Source organism: Panicum virgatum, chromosome 7N (genome assembly GCF_016808335.1).
Source record: "Panicum virgatum strain AP13 chromosome 7N, P.virgatum_v5, whole genome shotgun sequence".
Taxonomy (NCBI): domain Eukaryota; kingdom Viridiplantae; phylum Streptophyta; class Magnoliopsida; order Poales; family Poaceae; genus Panicum; species Panicum virgatum.
In genome coordinates, this window is record NC_053151.1 from 29,715,813 (window position 1) to 29,734,069 (window position 18,257).

The following is an 18,257-nucleotide window of genomic DNA, read 5'->3' on the forward strand; positions in this document are numbered from 1 at the left end:
CCGTTAATGGATTGCAGGTTAAAATAGGAACATGTTCTCTCTCTATCTTATCTTTTTTCACTGTTCATCTTCTTCTTCCGGCGCCATCTCTTTCTTCACGCCCACCGCACGCTCCGCCGCCGCCGTCGACGCCCAGGCTCGGGGGGGGGGCACCCTTGCCACCGCTCGCATAGCTTCAGCTGTAGTTCCCCCACGAACTGGCTGCCTCCACCGCCGGCGTCTAGCGTGGCCCACCGCGCATAGGTCGCTGCCGCACACAGCTCAAGCCATGAGCGCCCCCGCCCCGACGTAGCCCGGCTGCCTCCCCCGCCGCCAGAACCCTAAAGCCGCTCCGCGGCCGCGGACCTGCTCGCTATAAGAACCACCCAATTTGACACTGTTTTAGACAAACCGTCGGTCATTATCATAAAGATGAGAGCTAACACGCGCTTGCCCGAGAGCATGCCACGTGTTAACCCACATCTAAAAACACAAATAACCGACACGTCATTTGCCCAAAATAATATCAAATTCGGTAGTCCCGGTACGTGTTTGCCACATGCACAGGATTGAACACATGTACCGTTTATAATAGATACATCACCAATGAACCATAAATAGCAATTTTAGTCATTACAAGAATTCAACATTAAGGATTACAAGTTCATGACAAGGATAGTTCAAATCTGAAATTAAAGATTCAAGCTTCCATTGAAAGCCTTGGGCTCACGAATGACATAAAAGATATATGAAATTAAAATTTGGTGTTTCAACATACTCTCACAAAAGATAAACTACGCAGCGGATAAATCGATAAAAGCGTAATAAGCAATGGCGTCTTGCCCAAGGGCACCATTGCGGCCACACCAACCGAACACAACTTCCGGCTCACCTGCAATTTAGTTTTAAAATAAAAGCAAGATGAGTACAAAAGGTACTCGCAAGACTTACGCAATTATATAATCAAGGATCATGCAAGAGGCTCAAAGAGGCTTTAAAGTTAAGTTGTTATTGCATAAGCATGAACTCTCTAACCAACATCTAGCTCTCTAGCAAAATTAATTAATCTTGCCCAACCCACCTCAAGTTTTAGTTATTTATGACAATAATAAAATAATTTATCATAAAGGTGCCATAAACCATTTCCAACATAAACGAGACTTTCTAAGAAGAATTTGTCGGACAAAGAGCGGGCTCATATCCGAGAGCACGGCAATTCGAATTGATTTAAATCTTGCAAGGGTGTACTACTTTACCCACACGACGCAAGGACCATACGACTCCCCCAACCGGCCAAAGTTGGATAAGGTGTACTCGCGTCAACCGTTCCCAACAAGGCTCGATAATTGAACTTCACACCTAGCTTGCGCGTAGAGAACTTAGGTCCACCGGGGACACCTCTAAACGTATCAACATATAGACCCACCGGGGACACCCCTAAGCCTCTCTGCATAGCCCCTTGGCCACGTATCTAGCACTGCACATCAATTATCAAGTCAAAGAAGGTAATTGGCTCATCCGTACCATTATTTAGGATATGTGGTAGCACGATAAAAATGATCAAAGTCGAGGTCATTCACAGACGGTCCTTAATCGGTTCAAGCAGACTATGCCTCCGAGACTCCTTTCTCTAGGCCCTATCCTTCCGCCCAAACCACGAAACCAACTTTCCAACATAACCAACCCAACCTTTCCAACATAGCCTAAACCGAACATGTGCGATTAAGGTAACCAAGTGGGTGTAGTGTGATCCTATTCCAAGAATTTCCTCACAAGTGATAGACTAATTCTAAGCATGGCTAAGCATCTAGTCCATTAATTAGTTACTAACTACGAGTGGCAAGGACATAGATATAACAAGGCAAGGAAGGTAAATGCATAAAATAGGTACAAGAATGCAATAGATAACATAATATAGATAACCCAATAATACCCAAATGAGATAACTAAGTTAACTCAAATTAAATAGGTACAAGGAATCATGCTTAGCTGCTTGTCTTGGTTAGCTTCGGGCTCAACCACAAACTCAACACCGGGCTTGGGCTCAACGGACTCGGTGGGCTCAACGGGCTCGTTCTCCGACGGTTGGAACACTATAATGCATGAATGAGATGTATGCATTAGAATGATGCAATAGTTGGTTCATGAATGATATGAATGAAGAAAGAATAGTAACATGCGATGATGCACAATCATAAATGTAAACTCGATGATCAAGCACACTAATGAACAAGTAAGCAAGAGGACTAGAGCAAGAATTAACAAAGAACTTCTAAACAGCAAGCATAAATCATGAAATAAATTTAGCACACAGAGAGCATCTAAACAAACTCATTAGAGTTTGATTTGCAGCGAAAATATTTTTCTAGAATTACTTATGAATATTACAAGGTTTCAGCTGTCCTAAACAAGATAAAACATAAAACACATGCAAACTTCATTGAACAAATCTAAGAAAATTACCACAGATACTAGACATGACAATGAAGCTAACAAAACTAGTTTTACCATTTTATCATTTTTCAGTAAATATATATGCAATAAACAATGTTTCAGACAGAGAACAAGAAAACACATTAACACCCTACTAAACATTAAGGATGCATGACAACAAGTGGCACCAATAGAAATATAATTTCATAAGGAGTCTAGCAAAATTTACTTTGACATTTTTGGAGCAGTAGATAATTAACTAAGCATTTTAATCACTTTTACAATATTAAAGTATAAATAAATCTACGACAGAGTAACATGTAATCCAACATTTTTCCAGGATAGATCTAAGCAAGAGGAATCCAACGAAATAAGTTTCATAATTTTCGGAGACATATAGAAATTTATACACATTTTACAACATTTCAGATATACAAGACATCACACACGTCAAAAACTGCTAGATCCACCCCATCCCCAAGCCATTGGGCACCGACGGGTGGGCCCAGGGGCCAAGAGGCGCCCCTCCACTGTCAAGGGTGATCCCCTTGCCTGACCATGGCGAGCGGCGCGCCATGGCACGGCGCGGCAGCCGGCGGGGGAAAGCTGCCGAGGAGGCTCGGAAAGGGCCGGAGAGCACACGCATGGCATGTTCCACGCGTGGGGGAAGCTCACCCCGGCGATGGACGGGAGGAGAGGCGGTGACGAGGCGGCGGGCGGCGGCGGGCGGGGGTGCTCGCCGACGGCCCTGCACGGTGAAGGAAGAGGCCGGTGACCACCAGAATCGAAGGAGGAGGGTGTGAGAAAGCTGGGAACGCAAGGAATTGAGAGAAGGCTCACCGGAGGAGGCGAATCGGCGGCGGCAAGGAAGCTCCGGGTGGTGGCAATGGAGGTGGCGGCGGCTAGGGTTTGGAGGGAAAAAGAAGGGGAGGCCGGTGCGCTTTAAAGGGGGGGGGAGCGGGCGGCAGGCCGCGGCCACGCTGGCCAACCAGAGCCGCGCCGCCCCTGCTGCCCAATACAGAGGCGAGCAGGCCAGGAAGAAGGGCGATGGAGGGGATGACAGGTAGGGCTCGCGCGGATGGGAAAAGGTGAAACGCTTAAAGTTTAAAAATAAAAAAACGGATAGTTCCCGGACACTAAAAATCACCAAAATTTTACAGAAGATAGATCAAATCACCAAGAACACAATGCAACAAGAATCACTCAAAAGACTTTGTATATTGGTCGCAGTAAAATAAACAATACGACTATTTTAAAATATTCCAAGAATTTTATGGCTCGGTTAAAAAGGCATAAAATCCCACAAAAATATTTTAAATTCATCATTTGAAATCTAGTATTTAACTAAAATTTTTGGGGGCACAGTTGTATAGAAAAATTTACACTTCTTTCACAAGCATATATTCAAGCATGATACAAAAATTAAACAAACTTAAGCAAACATGTGCACATGATGGTTCATTATGCATTAATGATACTCATGATGACTTTGTTTCAGTTTTAGTTATGTTTAAAAATTTTGGGTGGTGACACTCGTGCCGGCTAAGTAGCGCGTGTCGCAGGCTCGCAGCACCGCGGTGAACCACCTCCCGAGCTCCTGCGCGCCGCCGCCGCCGAGGAGGAGGACGAGCGCGAGCTCGCCGTCTACGACCACGGTACGGTAGTAATCTCGGGAGTGCTCCGGTGCGCGCCCGAGTGGTGGTAGTAATCGCAGGAGTGCCGGTGTGGAGAAGAACCGTGTCCCACGCTTCTGCAGGAAGTGCTTTGCGGCCGCCGGCGCCGCCACTGTTGTCTGGCGTGGTGTGCGCCCAGGATCCGTCATCCACGGCCACAGCGAGCCCCGTCACGCCAGCAGCAGCGACAAACGCGATGGAAGATGGCGAGATGCGGATGCTAGTGGCCGGCGGCGGGCGTCCAAGAGAGACGAGCGGGGAAGGAGACGCGTGCAGCGGACGGTCAATAATTGGAGAGAGGCGTGCGGCAGCTGGCAAGTCTAAAATCAGAGGAGCCATGAAGATGGCAGACCGGAGAGGTTACGGATTTCATGATGGGTAATGAGCAAATCCGGCCACGGGCCCTGTGTCCTTTTGGAGGTGAGATGACAAGCGAGGTAAGAGCATTTCCAAGAGATTAACAATAATACTAGCTATATTTAGAGAGAAAAAGACTTGCTAAAAAATAAAAAGCTTCATAAACTAGAGGCTCAACTAACAGACTCTCCAAAACATGGCCCTCTAAACCAGCAAAGGCTAGTGGGCCCCACGTGTCATGCTCTTTTCTCTTTTTCCTTCCCCGCCTCCTCACGCGCCGCCTGCCATCCTCCTCCGGCGACCGAGCGCTGCCGCCCTCTTCGCGCGCGTCGGAGTGCCCCAAACCCACCTGCGCGAGCTCGGCCGGGCGCGAGGAGCTCCGCCGCGCGCGAGCTCGGCCGGGGGCGAGCAGATCCGCCGCGCGCGAGCAGCGCCTCCGCGGGCGCGAGCTCCGCTGCGCGCGAGCTCCGTCGGGCGCAAGGTGCTCCGCCGCCCGCGAGCAGCGCCTCCGCGGGCGCGAGCTCCGCCACGTGGCCGGAGGGCGAACGGCCGGAGGAGGCGAGCGCAGATGGCCATGGCGGCGAGCGGGCGGAGGGCTACGGCGGCGAGTGAGCGGAAGGCGGTGGCCGGAGGGCAAGGAGGAGAGTGGCGGAGGAGCTCCGGGAGCCGTGCGCAAGGAATCCGGAGGGGATGGCGAGCTGCAGTGCTCGGGAAACAAAGCGAGCTTTGTTTGGAAGAACCCCGTCCTTTCCCTGGGCGTGCACCCCCGCGTGGAATTAATACATGTGTAGTTCTGTATACTGTATACTATGGGCAGCAGCATGCAGGACCATGCGTCCATGCCAATCCCCGGGCATCACTTCCCTGCCTCCGATGTCCGGGCCTCGCTCCCCGGCTTGGTCGTGGCATGTGGGAGCCAGCAGGCGGCAGGAAGAAGAGCGACGCCAGATGATTAATACTGATGACCACTCTGCCCACGTGAGTCAGGGGAGGTAAATGGCAGGGAAAGGACGGGGTTCTTCCAAACGAAGCCGGGCGTCCTACACCGCGCCCCCCTACAGTCCGTGGAACCTGCTCGGTCGACGGCCGCCGCCGACACTGCAGGTCGCTGTCGACGGTAACAGCGCCCCTACGGCGGCAGCCATGGCCTTCAAACATTCTGAATTCATCGACAAAATCATGCAAGTGGTTGGGTTGGAAAATAAAGGCTCCGTTTAGATCACAACCCGTAAATCCCGTAAAGACAAAAAAAAATCACATCGAATATGCATGAAGTACTAAATGAAGTCTATTTATAAAACTTTTTGTATGGATGGGCTGTAAATCGCGAGACGAATTTAATGAGCCTACTTAATCCATAATTTGCAACAGTGATGCTACAGTAACCGTCCGCTAATTATAAATTAATCATAGATTAATTAGTATCATTAGATTCGTTTCGTGATTTAAAACCCATCTATATAAAAGTTTTATAATAGATTTCATTTAGTACTTCAAATTAGCAAAATTCCATCGCAAATTTTTTTTGCGTTTCATCTAAACACGGCCAAAAGTTCCTCTAAAGATTAAGGTTTTTTTGTGGTACTTAAAATAGGGAGTAATTTTAACTAAAGATAACCTTGACAAAAGAAAAATGGAATGGGTGCACCAAATCAGACCCGTCGAAGCCCACGTGCGAGGTGGGCAACTGCACAGGGCCTCCAAAATTGGAGAGCCCCCAAATTGTTCTGTCAAGACTCATAGCACATGGCAGTTTAGAGCAGCAACGGCCCATGCCGATCGCTGCTCCGTCGCCAGCTCGCCACACCACGTCCACGAGCCTCCAAATTCTGGAGACGGCCCTGCACCGAATGTTGTTTTTGTAGCGCCGAGCAGAGCATCCAACATTTGTTTTTTTACAGCGACCAGTGGAAATGCACGTGCCACAAGCACGTATTTACAGAACATTAATATTTAAAAAATATCACATATTAAAAATAATTATATTTATACATAACATGAGATTTAAAATTGATATAACAAAGTAAAGTTGGAATACATTGAATCGAACGACTACTAAAACATTTAAATTCTGCAAAAATAAGAAACTCATTGGTGTACTCATTGAACTCTGCAACATTGGCCACAACATAAGAAACTCCCCATTGAAATGATTTCTTCTGCAAAAATAAAGCAAGAAAAATTGTAAATGGCATCACATAATCTTTCCCACAGATTAGCAATAATTCATCACTGGCAGTTTAGTAACCTGGAAGACAATGACTGCCGTAGAGACCCACGAAAATGCTCAAGACAATAGCCAACTAAACGCTGCCAACCACCACCAGTGGCCAGAAAAGGATGGTCAGGCCAGCGATCGGCACGCAAACTGTTTCAAGGAACGGGCCTTGGCGGCTGATGAGGTCGTACAGCAGCCTCTGCCAGCCTCTGAAGAGCATGTAGGGGCTCTTGACCAGCGCGATCACCGTGTAGAGTGGTATGTCCACGACTAACCACAGGAAAGCAACAAAGATACATGAAGGCACATCCAGCAATCTGCAAACAGTATTCAAAATGAATTAACATTGTGCACCTAGAAGTCGCACTCTTCCCTAATTTTTTGAATCTGCCAATTGCAATATTGATTTCAAGAAAATGTAGGCGATGTGTGTTGCGCAACAACCATGATAGTGGGATTTGTGCAGAATATACCTCAGTGACAGTCTAACACGAGTGATGACACATTACCAGAAGGTCCAGAACAAGGTATTTTATAGCAAAAAGAAGGGTAAGGAACATCCTTTTCATGATGAACCCATCCTTATCACAAAGGATTACACACAACATATGGAGCTAATCCTAAACAACCAAACAGTGGGAACTGGCAAGGAGTGAGAGGACAGACAGGTACCTTATCGAATCGTGGAATGGGGCTCACAATCATGGGAGCTCTCGCGCAACTCCTTGAGGTATATCGGGTAGGAGTGGAAGCACATGTCCGCGAAGTCCCTAACCACCGTGCAGTTGCCCTAAATCTTGCCCCACGTCCCATCCTGCTCCATCCAGAACCATCTCCACGTTGTCAGTTATGAGGCATGCATGAAAAACAGCCACAGCACCTGAACGGCCCCGGCTTGCGTCGTGCAGGAGCCTGGAGATGATGCTCTGGAGCAGTGCCTTACCACACAAATGCCGTGCATGAACTCTTGACCTCGCTCTCCTGCTGGAACGCCTTAAAGCTGGAGATCCACTGCGTGAAGAAGTCGTAGCCGAGCGCCATGCCGAGCCCTAGCAAGAGGCCAAAAAGAACCAGCAGCACGATGAGGACGGCTAGTTTCAGACCCATGATGTGGTCAGTCGTGGATAAAGAATGGATTCAATCAAATAGTATGACAATTTATCCTCACACACATGCAATTGGCACAAAAAAAATTGGGAACAAAGGGGACAAAAAAAATCAATGCTCGCTAAGGGTCCGTTTGGATGTCTGAATTGGAGGGTATGGAATTGAATTGGGTTCAATACCAAATCAGCCGTGGTATTGAAATGAGATGTGATTCTAATTCTATTGTTTGGATGTCATTGCATTGGCGTTTAGAATCTTAGAAAAGAACCAATGTTTACAAATCGCATAGTCGAACCTAGTCGCCATGGGACCGACTAGGTGACTAATCGCGATTAGTTGTCGACCAGACCGATTAGTCGAGACTAGTCGATCCTAGTCGTCCATATAATCGTCCTGCATATCAGGACCTATACGACTATATATATACACCTATATATACTATATTGTCTGTACAATAAATCAAGCATATGACTACATTAGTGTTTAGCTGCTTACTTGTGAGAGTTGTTTTCTGCACTGTCCAGAATTCCATGTTCCAATCCCACACACCAAATCTTTGCTGACTTGCTGCTGAAATAACAAAACTCACAATCAGCAAACAGCAACACTAATGTAGTCAATCTTGACTAACTTATAATTATAAATAGAGCAACAGCAATCCTGTTGCATTAGCAGATAACTAGCAATAGCATTTAGCAAATAGCAAGTAGCAACATCGCAGTCAGCTAGCCACACAGCCAGCATATTACATAACCAAATAAGTTCTCAGGTTCAGACTTCACACATACTACTTAGGCTGATCAGCAGGCTGCCAGCCATCTACATAAGTTCACGTTTGTTGAGACCGGATTTATTTTCTTAATCTAAAAGAAAATATCCTCACATGCGACTAACTCTGGAATTTCAGATTTTAAGCTCGTTTTCTTCGGTACATTCAGGAAATTGAAATGAAGGAAGGAAAAAAATCGAAGTTTTATTAGCTCCTCATATAGTCCAATTTTTTTTATTTGAAACTCCATGTCAGTTTTTACGAGTTCAAAAATGCAAAGCGTTGTTGTTTTTACCTTACACAAGTTTTGTAAAAAGGAATGCAAAAAGACGAATACGGGGTCACGCGCATGAAACCGGCCCACAAGTGTAATCCAGTTAAATTTGTTGCTAGAATAATTTTTTTCAGCAATTTTTCAATTATCCCAGCAATAAAAAAAGTATTCCACTCTTCTAACATTTGCGCGAATGGGCGACGATGGATCAGAGAATCCCAAACATATCCCGACGCCCCGGATCAGTTCAAAACGGCCACACGCGACACATTTAACGGGCCCTCTTATTTGGGCCCGAAAAGCCCAGTGGCCGCAGGCCTCGTCCATTCTGACGCTTAGGTCGCTCTCCCCTGCTCCCCGAACCAAACCCTACACCGCGGCGGCGGCTATATAAAAGCCTCGCCCGACCCGGGCGCTAGGGTTCTTCTACGTTCCTCCCACTCGCCGCCGCCACCTCACGAGCAACAGGCGCTCCAGCTCCCGGAGCTCGCCGCCTGCCCACCATGGTAAGCGAGAAGCCCCTGGGATCAATCTGCCGCTGCTCGTCTGCTTCCGTGTTCTGTTGCCCGTGTTAATCTCGCGTTTGTTTTCTTCTCCCGCAGATCATCCCAAAGAAGAACCGCAATGAGATCTGCAAGTACCTCTTCAAAGGTAAGAAATTCCTTGCCCCCTCGTTCTCGCAGTGCAGATTAGCAGTATGTGTCTGTGATTTGTCTCGTTCTGTGAGGAGAGGGATCTGTTAATCTTACTAGAGAACCGCTAGTCTTCAGTAGTATGGTATTTATACGATTTATTGATTGACTAAATTTACATAAACTTGTAATCTTAGGAATAGGATTTATTAGCTCAACACAGCATTTTTAGGACCCGATTTGTCATTTAACATTTCGAGTCCAGAGACCTCTCAAGCAAGTACATGCTCCTGTTTTTTAGAAATTCAGAAAAATGGAGGAACGCGATATCAAATTAGTCACTGGAGCTTTTGCTCACTTGATGTATGTGCTGCTGCAGAGGGCGTGCTGTACGCCAAGAAGGACTACAACCTGGCGAAGCACCCGCAGATTGACGTGCCCAACCTGCAGGTGATCAAGCTCATGCAGAGCTTCAAGTCCAAGGAGTACGTCAGGGAGACCTTCTCCTGGCAGTACTACTACTGGTACCTCACCAACGATGGCATTGAGCACCTGCGCAACTACCTCAATCTGCCTTCTGAGATCGTGCCTGCCACGCTCAAGAAGTCTGCCAGGCCGCCTGGCCGCCCGTTTGGCTCTGGTCCTCCTGGTGACCGCCCAAGGTAGAGCCTTTTTTCTTGGGGCTCTGTTATATCCATGTTAAATTGTGCACCATAGAATCATGTGATAGGATTCTACATGTTTGCAGCACATATCTCGTAATGATTTCAGTGAAGTACAACCACATCTTACATGGTGTTGTCTGTTTTCTACTTTTTATAGGATCAGAAAAATTTGTAAGCATCTAATAGGAATTTTGTTATGCTACACTCAATCTACTAGGACTTCGTCACTAGCTGAAATGTTGTGTAAATTAGACATGCGTGCCATTTGTGCATTTTTGTTGTTGCATGAGTAAATTAAGTATACATGCGTATTAAGGAACTGTGGATTTGTGTTATTTATTTGTACTGTGTTATAATTTGTTTATTCAATCACTTCTCAGGTGTGGAGCACTGTTGTTGTGCTTTAAGGATGTCTAAGGAGTAGATTAGACTAATTTTATGGCAACTAGGAAATAGCATATGCGAAATGCTGAGTTTTCCTGTTGCCAACTTTAGAATTTGAATGAAGCAATTTAAATTTTTCCTCTATGCTTGTAATCTGTGTAGGGGCCCACCTCGCTTTGAAGGCGACAGGCCAAGGTTTGGTGACAGGGAAGGGTACCGTGGTGGTCCTCGGGGTGCTCCTGGTGACTTCGGTGGTGAGAAGGGTGGAGCTCCTGCTGAGTTTCAGCCATCTTTCAGGGTAATCACTTTTGCATCCTTTCAGTGCTTCATTATTTTATTCATCGGCTTTGAGCATAATGATTTGGAAATCTGTTTGATCATGCCTGCCACATATGGCTTACAGTTCCCATGTGGCTGGTCTTAGTTCCACTTTAAACTGTATTTGGTTAAAAAGAGCCACCAGCATGGTTCAAATGTAGAGGTTAAGTTTTTTTTATATGCTTATGATTTCAATTAGGTCATCATCGCCAGTTAATTTACCCAAACAGAAAGCTGAGGCACAATGTGCACCTCGAATGGTCTTGGCTGCACCTGTTCTCCTGCATTGGCCCCTGGGATTGTGTAATTTCAAACAAATTAGCAATGTCAAACATGAGGTCATAAATTTGCATGTTGGAGGGTCTCTGTCAGTTTAAGAGTTAATTTTGTTAGATTTTCTTTCCTTGTAAATTCTCTTTATATTATTCTAGCCTTTGTTAGCATGGTGAATCGTGCACCATACTTTATAATTGCTGATGTTTGTTTCCACCCCACAATTTCTGCAGGGTTCTGGTGCCAGACCTGGCTTTGGCCGTGGTGGTGGCAGCGGCTTTGGCGCCGGCCCGACCTCTTCTTCCATGGAGTGAAGTTGCCCCTAGTTTGGACCATGTTTCCCTTCGTGATTCGTTTAATTTTGAAGGACAGTTATTATGTACTAGTATTGTTATCCAGATCGGCAGAGTGCTGACAAATGCAGAAAATTGTGCTATCTTGATACCTTGGTTCCAGTATAATAGTCTTTTGCAAACGCTTCGGTTTCATGTTGTTACTTCTTCGAAAGCTGTCCTTCAAAATTCAGTCTCGCACAACAATAATTTCCTTTTCTCAACTACCTTCCTCTCCCACCGCACGGTGTCCGCTGCCGAGCTTACAAAAAAAAAAAGTCTGCCGCTGGACCTGCCTCCCCTCGGTCCCGTCCCCTGCCTCCTCCGGCCTTCCTCGCGTGCCGTAGTCTGCACCTCCGCCCTGCTCCTCCACGCCCGACACTGTCGTTGTCTCGCGTCTTCCCCCATCATCCGTCCACTCTCGATCTGGATCTCGCGGTGGAAGTCCCGTGCCTCCCCTCCGCATGAAGGAGGCAGCAGCGGGCGCAGCATCATCCGTCGGCAGCGAGGCCGTGGCGGGCGAGAGCGATGGCGGCGGTGACCAGCCGTCCTCGTGGTCGCGACCGGCGCCGACGTTGTCGACTGCGTCGCGGAGTACGCGCTCCGCCAGGCGTCTGCGTTCTCCAGAATCTCCCGAACTCCGATCTCTGCTCCGCCTCCTACCTCTTCCAGCCTTCCTCTCAAGGTTCTAAATAGCGGGCTAAGGGGTTTAGCGGCTGGCCTCTGAAAACAGCTAATAGTGGGCTAAATGAGGCTATACCGGCTAAATTACATATGAGTTCAAATAGCGATACCATATCTAAATAGTTATAGCGGGTTATAGCGGAAGCTATAGCGGGAGATTTAAAACTTTGCTTCATCTCGCGCCGCAGCCTACTCGCCGGGAGAAGGAGTTGGGATTCCAGACTACGGCGGGAGCACCAACGGCAGGAGAAAGAAGACAATGGTCCCTGCGAAGGAGCGGTTCGATCCAAAGGAGCAGGTTCTCCATCGATCCAAGCCCCCAATGTATCGTACTCGGTTCCATCCTCGTATTAATTGCATCGACCCGTCGTCGAACCACACACTGCAGTTGCTCTAAGAATCAGCAACCAAAACATCATCATCGTAACGATGTACTATCTCACCGAAATGGAAGGCATTTTACTTTGTAGTTACAATAGACTAAGTTTGATCGAGAAGAATATTAGCACCTAACACATCAACTAAGTAAATTATAAAAATGTATTTTATTATCGATCTAATTGTTCTCATTTGATATTCAAAATATTATCATAATTTTTTATAAAACTTTATCAAATTTGGAACAGTTTGATTTCAGATAAATCAAAATGGCTTACATTTAAGATAAATCAAAATGAAAATAGCTTATCAGTTTTTTTTTCAAGTTCTTCAGGTGGCAGCGTTACACAACTTTAGCATGAACCATGTCAAGTGATGTTTGCTTGTTCCAGTGTTCCTGAACACAACTGACAGCTCCGCTGTTCCTGAACATCTCCGCTGACCGCTGGTTAGTGATGCTGATTAGAAGAACCCTGTTTTTCCTCTCTCTATCTCTCCCTCTCTGAACGGCTGTCGATTGTCGAATCAAGAACACTGGGGCGCATGCCGCTGGTGTGGTGCCGTTGCAGCAGGCGATCCCCACCGGCGCCGCCCACCAACGCACTACGAAGTTGCAGACGGGAGACCACCGTCGCCGGAGGCGTAGCATCCGACCACCGCGGTGAGGAAGGAGACCCAGGCCTTTCGGATCGCTGCAAGACGCCATGCGCCCATGCCCGGCCGGCCGTTGGCTGTCTGCTACCTGCTGCTTCTTCGCTCGGCTAGGACGCGCGGAGGCTCGGAGCTCGGCGCGTTCTCGAACCGGCAGTCGAACGACGAAGAAGGAAAGGCAATCGGTGGCCGTACATGTGCGATCGAACGGCCACGAGAGGCCCAGGCGTGGACGGCATTCGAAGTACCGTCCCCACGAAAACGCCTCTAGCGAACTTGAAGCACTGATGCCTTAGTAAGTTTCATTGATGACAAGGCTTGGCCAAACTCATCTGTCACGTTTTTTTCGTGTTGTTTAGCTTTGTATGCAACTGCATCATACACAGAGGCTGGTACCACCAAAGTATCTGTATCTGTAGTTCTGTACAGCGAAACGTGGAGAGAATAATTCACAGGCGCAGGAGAACGGCGAGGACCGCCGGCAGCAAGACGAGCCGCTGCCGCTGCAGCGCCGGCGGCGGCCGCCGCGCCGCGGCGTCGGACGAGTCGTTGAAGATGCCTTTGGGCGTCCTGCCGCGATGGGGTGTGCACGTGCCGTTGGCCTGCACAGCAGACACAAGAACAGCTTCATCTCAGTGCGAAATTCAGCAGACTACTGCTGCTGCTGCTGCTGCTGCTACGAATTTGTTCGTGACGAATTCATCAGAAATTCCGAATCCACTTTCGAAATCGAATCAGAATCCGATAAAACTCTCTAGGTTAGTTCTAACTTCAAAAAAGTTCAGAATGCGATGCCAAAAAAAAAAAAACAGTGCTAGAGGTTTTTGCAGCGAGGAGGCCTTACGCTGCAAGCCGAGATGCTCCCGCAGCCGCAGACCAGGCCGCCGTTGGCCTTGTCCGTGGCCTCCGCCGCGCCGCCGCGGTCGCTCCTCTGCATCACCGACGACGAGTTAGCAACAGAGATTCAGGAGGAAACCGATGCTGCACCGACGACCGGAGCATCGCCAAACTGACCTTGTAGAAGTCGACGGCGATGTAGTTGGCCCAGCGGTTCCCGGACTTGGCGTGGCAGGCGGCGAGCGCGTCCATCAGCGGCGCCGAGTTGTCCTTGCACGCCTCGGGGAGGGCCGGGAGGTCCCTGAAGTAGTTGACGAGCACCAGCGACCTCGAGAGGTCGTCCATGGCGGCCGACTCGGCGCGGTTGCGGCACGTCCCCTTCACCATCCCCTTGGTCCCATCTGCGTTTTTTTTTTGTCACACATTGTAATTAAGTCGATGCAAAATGCCATTGGCGTCAGCTTCAAGGTACGTACACTGGTTCTCGACGACGTAGCGCCACTCGTAGGCGATGCCCTCGGCGGCCTCCTTGGCGGCCCTGGAGGTGAAGACGAGGAGGCGGTGGTCGTCGCGAACCATGTCGCAGAGCAGCGGCCAGTCGCCGCCGCCCTTGGGCATGCGCCAGACGGGGAGCATGTAGCGGGCGAGCCCCGAGGCGTTGAGCACCCGGGTGAGGCCCATGGGCGACTCCACGTAGTCCTCCACGAAGATGGTCACCACCTCGGCGCGGTTCCGGGACAGGAAGCGCTCCACCTCCCGGAGCACGTTCACCGCCGGTTGCTGCCAGCACCAGCCAGGGGAGGAACCGGATCGGTTGGTCGGTCAGAATTCAGATTGTTCAGAGCTGGCCATGGAGGAGGAGAAAATAAAAGAGGAGAGCGGAGCTTACGAATGCGGTGAAGTTCTGGCAGATGCCGGCGAAGGAGTGGCAGAGCCAGATGTCGTTGCGGAAGTCGTACATGTCCAGCATCAGCCCCCTCACGCCGTTCTGCACAAGTTTGTAACCATTGAACCAGAAAAAGCAGTGTTGATGTCAGAGACGAAATAACACATCTCATCTGTTTCATCATCATCATCATCATCATTACTGCAACTACACTTTTATCTCTGATTCATTGTTCAGAACTGCACAAGACTATCTGGCTGGAACTCGGAAGTGGTATCATGGGAATCATGGGAAATGAGCGGAACATTGACCATCACTTGTTCATCCGCTTCACTCATGTCACCAGTTGGTTGAGGTGAGATGGCACCGAAAATTGACGCGCCAACCTAATTCTCTCACACACGGACCACACAGAAACGCAGGGCAAAGGTAACCAAAGCCATTTTGTTCCGGACAAGACAATGAAAGATAACCAAGACAAAGACAACCATAGCAGGCTATCTGGTCGCGCCGCGCTGCGGTGCCGCGACCAGGCTTCAAGCAAGCGCAGCCACAGCGCGGCGTGTGGCCTCCGCCGCTCTAGTGCTCCGCCGCGGCCGCGCACGCGGGACCCGCGCGCGTGCGACGGCGCCGCCTGGAGCGCGCGCACTCGTCGGCGCGCGGGTAGCGCCCCGCGACACGTGTTGGCGTCGACGCCCGGCGGCCCTCGCGCCCATACCAACCAGCTGGATAGAAAAGCCTCGTCGCGTGTCCGCGCCCAATCTGACGTGACCGCGTGAGGAGCTGGCTGGTGTTGGCTTGCTCTGCTCCAAGATTCGCGCCAGCGGCCGGCCGGGGAAGAAGTAATACTACGTGGAAGCTAGCGTTCGCGAGGCGTGGCCGTGGCCGTGGCCGTGGCGGCAGGAGAAAGCTAAGCCAGGGAGAGGCGGGGCAGAGGGGGGCACTCACGTTGAGCTGCTCGGTGACGGTGTCCTGCTGGCTCCACGGCGTGGCGATGGCGACGCCCGTCTGCGACCGCTGCCCCAGCCGCGCGAACGAGTTGTGCGTCGTCAGCCACGCGTACCGGTTGAACGGCAGGTCCCGCGCCTGCGCGAGACGCTCGATCAAACACGGGCGCTGCAGTGCAGAATCATGGCGGCGGCGGCGGCCGAAGCGCACGCGAGCGAGCGAACGGGAGAGCTCGTAGTAAGTACCTTGGTCTGCGGATCGACGGGGACGACGCGGGTGCAGCGCGGCCGCACGTTGCCGTTGGCCACGCACGTCTCGCAGTGCAGGCCGGCGGCGCAGTTCCGGTCCAGCGCGCACGTCTGGCCAACCTTCCGCGCCGACACCACCACCACGGCGGCGGGGGAGGAGCACAGCAGCAGGAGGACGCCCACGGCGGCGAGGCGAACGAGCGCCGCCGCCGCCCTGTCCCCGGCCATCGCCTCCTCCTCCTCCTACTCCGGCGAGGTGCCCGGAGGCTCCGCTCCTCGTCCGGCGCACGGCAGCCCGGCGGCCAAACGAGGGCGGAAGGGGCGGCGGGTTGGTGCCCTCGCCTCGCTCGCGCTCGCGTCTTGGAGTGGCGGTTGTGTGGCTTGCAAGGCCGGACTTGCCAGTGGCGTCGGCGACCGGGGGGCGGGCGCGCGTGCTGTTTCCCGGACGCTTTAACTTCGCCTTTCCGTTCCGCCCCCGCGGATCCTGGCCGTTGGCAACGGTGACCCCATCCGCCGCGGGTCCCGATTGGGCGCGGACACGGCGGCATCCCGTCGAGGTGGCCGTTGCGGTGGTCCGGTGCGCCCGCCGCCGCGGGGGGCGGGGGCCTACCGCCAGGTGACCTGGCGCGGGCGGCAAATAGAATTATAGAAACGACCCAACCGCAGCCCATTATTAATCGCGGAGAATTTCGTATTAAGGCCGTAATTTAATTATTGCAAACCTCTCGTGCTGCATGCCGTGGATGATGACGTGTACGGACTCCGCCGCCACACATGGTTGTTCGGTTCCAGAAGACGAGGTCCATGCGTCTCTGTGCGTTGCTTGGGGAATTGGATTTTGGCACTCATCTCGCTTCGTCTCACATGGGAGCTTGAGTACTAAGCTAGTGGGCAACATAGCCAACTAATAAATGGCACGTTGTTGTGCGCTTGGCTGCTGACTAACTTGGCAGAATCCAAAGCTGTGTACAAATTGGGTTGGGTGTGGCTACTATGCAAAAGTATAGCGAACGGAATGAATGCCACACTTTTTATGACGAAGTTTCGCAGGAAGATGCATTTGGCATGTGAGCAAACAAAGAGACTATTCGCAGGAAGATGCATTTGGCATGTGAGCAAACAAAGAGACTATGGAAGTTTGAAGAAAAATAATCTCAATTGTAGCATTTAAACCTAGCACGTGCCTAAGAAATTATGGGAGGTCTAAGATGTGGCATGGCAGTAAGGTTGACAAGCACCGAAACAAACACTGGCCTTTTGTTATTACTGAACAACTGTTTTTTTTTTGTCAACAACATGATAACTTGACAATTTCATTTTTCTTGCAGCAGGTGCTTACTCGCCCGCAATGCTTGTATGCGAATTCCACATCGTTCTTTTTCGTTGGCTGAATGAGTGTCTGGCGTAGCTATCTTTATACAACTAGGATCCAAAATATATGAATTGGTTTGGAAGTTTTCGACGTACATGTAATATGATTTGTTTTGTTTTGTTTTATTTTTTTTTTGTTGGAGGGAAGTAAATCCCTGATCTTAGAGCGAGCTTTCGTTAAATCGTTTCCTCACAATTAGGGAATCCAAGATAAACAGAAGAACTGATAGAAAAAAGAGGATATAGTACAAAAAGAAGAAGAGGGAAAAACATAGAGGAGGTATAGTCACGAAAAGGAGCCCGAGGAAAAACGGGAGAAGAAAAATAGTTCCATAAAATTCTGTACCAGAATTCTAAAAGAAATATTGATACTAAAATACGTACAAACTCGAGGACCAAAAAACACGTTCACAGCTAGAAAATCTTGCAACACAACTACACAACATTCCTTTTCCACTCCCGACCATGTGACCTTTGCCCGAGTCAAAAGTTTGCAAGGATACAATAACACCATGTCAGAGTAGTTGAACGTGGATACATGCCTGAGCTTACCAACTGCTCCAGGAGACCAATGACCTGATATGGTCAGGGTTAACCAAACCGGTGGGAACCAGTTCGGTTTGACCGGTTACCGGTCAAACCGGGCCGGGCCGATTATGGTTTGGGCCGGTATCAAATCGGTCCAAATTTAAAATTTGAATTTGAATTTTAAAAAAATGAAAAATTCCTAATTTTTTTTTAAAAATACTTCAAGATGCGACGAATATAATGGTGTTAAATTTTCTCAAAAAATCGTTCATTTAACATACTTTTCGGGCATTTGAAGTTAAATCAAAAAAG

General features: G+C 49.4%; 2 protein-coding genes and 1 long non-coding RNA gene across 3 annotated transcripts; 2 read left to right on the forward strand and 1 right to left on the reverse strand.

The window, feature by feature from the left end:
- Window positions 1–9,174: 9,174 nt before the first annotated feature.
- Window positions 9,175–11,570, forward strand: LOC120682678 (40S ribosomal protein S10-1-like). Its single transcript, XM_039964658.1, has 5 exons — window positions 9,175–9,316; window positions 9,413–9,461; window positions 9,822–10,104; window positions 10,654–10,789; window positions 11,316–11,570. The coding sequence occupies exons 1-5, from the start codon at window positions 9,314–9,316 to the stop codon at window positions 11,394–11,396; spliced, it is 552 nt and encodes a 183-aa protein (XP_039820592.1). The 5' UTR covers window positions 9,175–9,313; the 3' UTR covers window positions 11,397–11,570.
- Window positions 11,571–12,547: 977 nt separating this feature from the next.
- LOC120683956 lies at window positions 12,548–13,555 on the forward strand. Its single transcript, XR_005679004.1, has 2 exons — window positions 12,548–12,924; window positions 13,007–13,555. It is a non-coding gene; the product is annotated as an uncharacterized LOC120683956 (long non-coding RNA).
- On the reverse strand, window positions 13,446–16,538 carry LOC120683955 (PI-PLC X domain-containing protein At5g67130-like). Its single transcript, XM_039966044.1, has 7 exons — window positions 16,044–16,538; window positions 15,799–15,936; window positions 14,854–14,952; window positions 14,441–14,744; window positions 14,142–14,365; window positions 13,972–14,058; window positions 13,446–13,729 (listed from the first exon to the last, which is right to left on the reverse strand). Exons 1-7 carry the CDS (start codon window positions 16,272–16,274, stop codon window positions 13,577–13,579), a joined length of 1,236 nt encoding a protein of 411 aa, XP_039821978.1. The 5' UTR covers window positions 16,275–16,538; the 3' UTR covers window positions 13,446–13,576.
- Between the last annotated feature and the right edge of the window lie 1,719 nt (window positions 16,539–18,257).

What these genes read in the sequence shown, in the direction of transcription:
- LOC120682678 (XM_039964658.1), top strand. An exon ending in CCTCCTGGTGACCGCCCAAG is followed by an intron (nt 10,105 to 10,653) that starts GTAGAGCCTTTT and finishes TAATCTGTGTAG; the next exon opens with GGGCCCACCTCGCTTTGAAG. An exon ending in AGTTTCAGCCATCTTTCAGG is followed by an intron (nt 10,790 to 11,315) that starts GTAATCACTTTT and finishes CAATTTCTGCAG; the next exon opens with GGTTCTGGTGCCAGACCTGG.
- LOC120683955 (XM_039966044.1), bottom strand. Translation starts at nt 16,274, where the DNA reads ATGGCCGGGGACAGGGCGGCGGCGGCGCTCGTTCGCCTCGCCGCCGTG. An exon ending in CCGTCACCGAGCAGCTCAAC is followed by an intron (nt 14,953 to 15,798) that starts GTGAGTGCCCCC and finishes AAACTTGTGCAG; the next exon opens with AACGGCGTGAGGGGGCTGAT. An exon ending in GCCAGAACTTCACCGCATTC is followed by an intron (nt 14,745 to 14,853) that starts GTAAGCTCCGCT and finishes TGGTGCTGGCAG; the next exon opens with CAACCGGCGGTGAACGTGCT.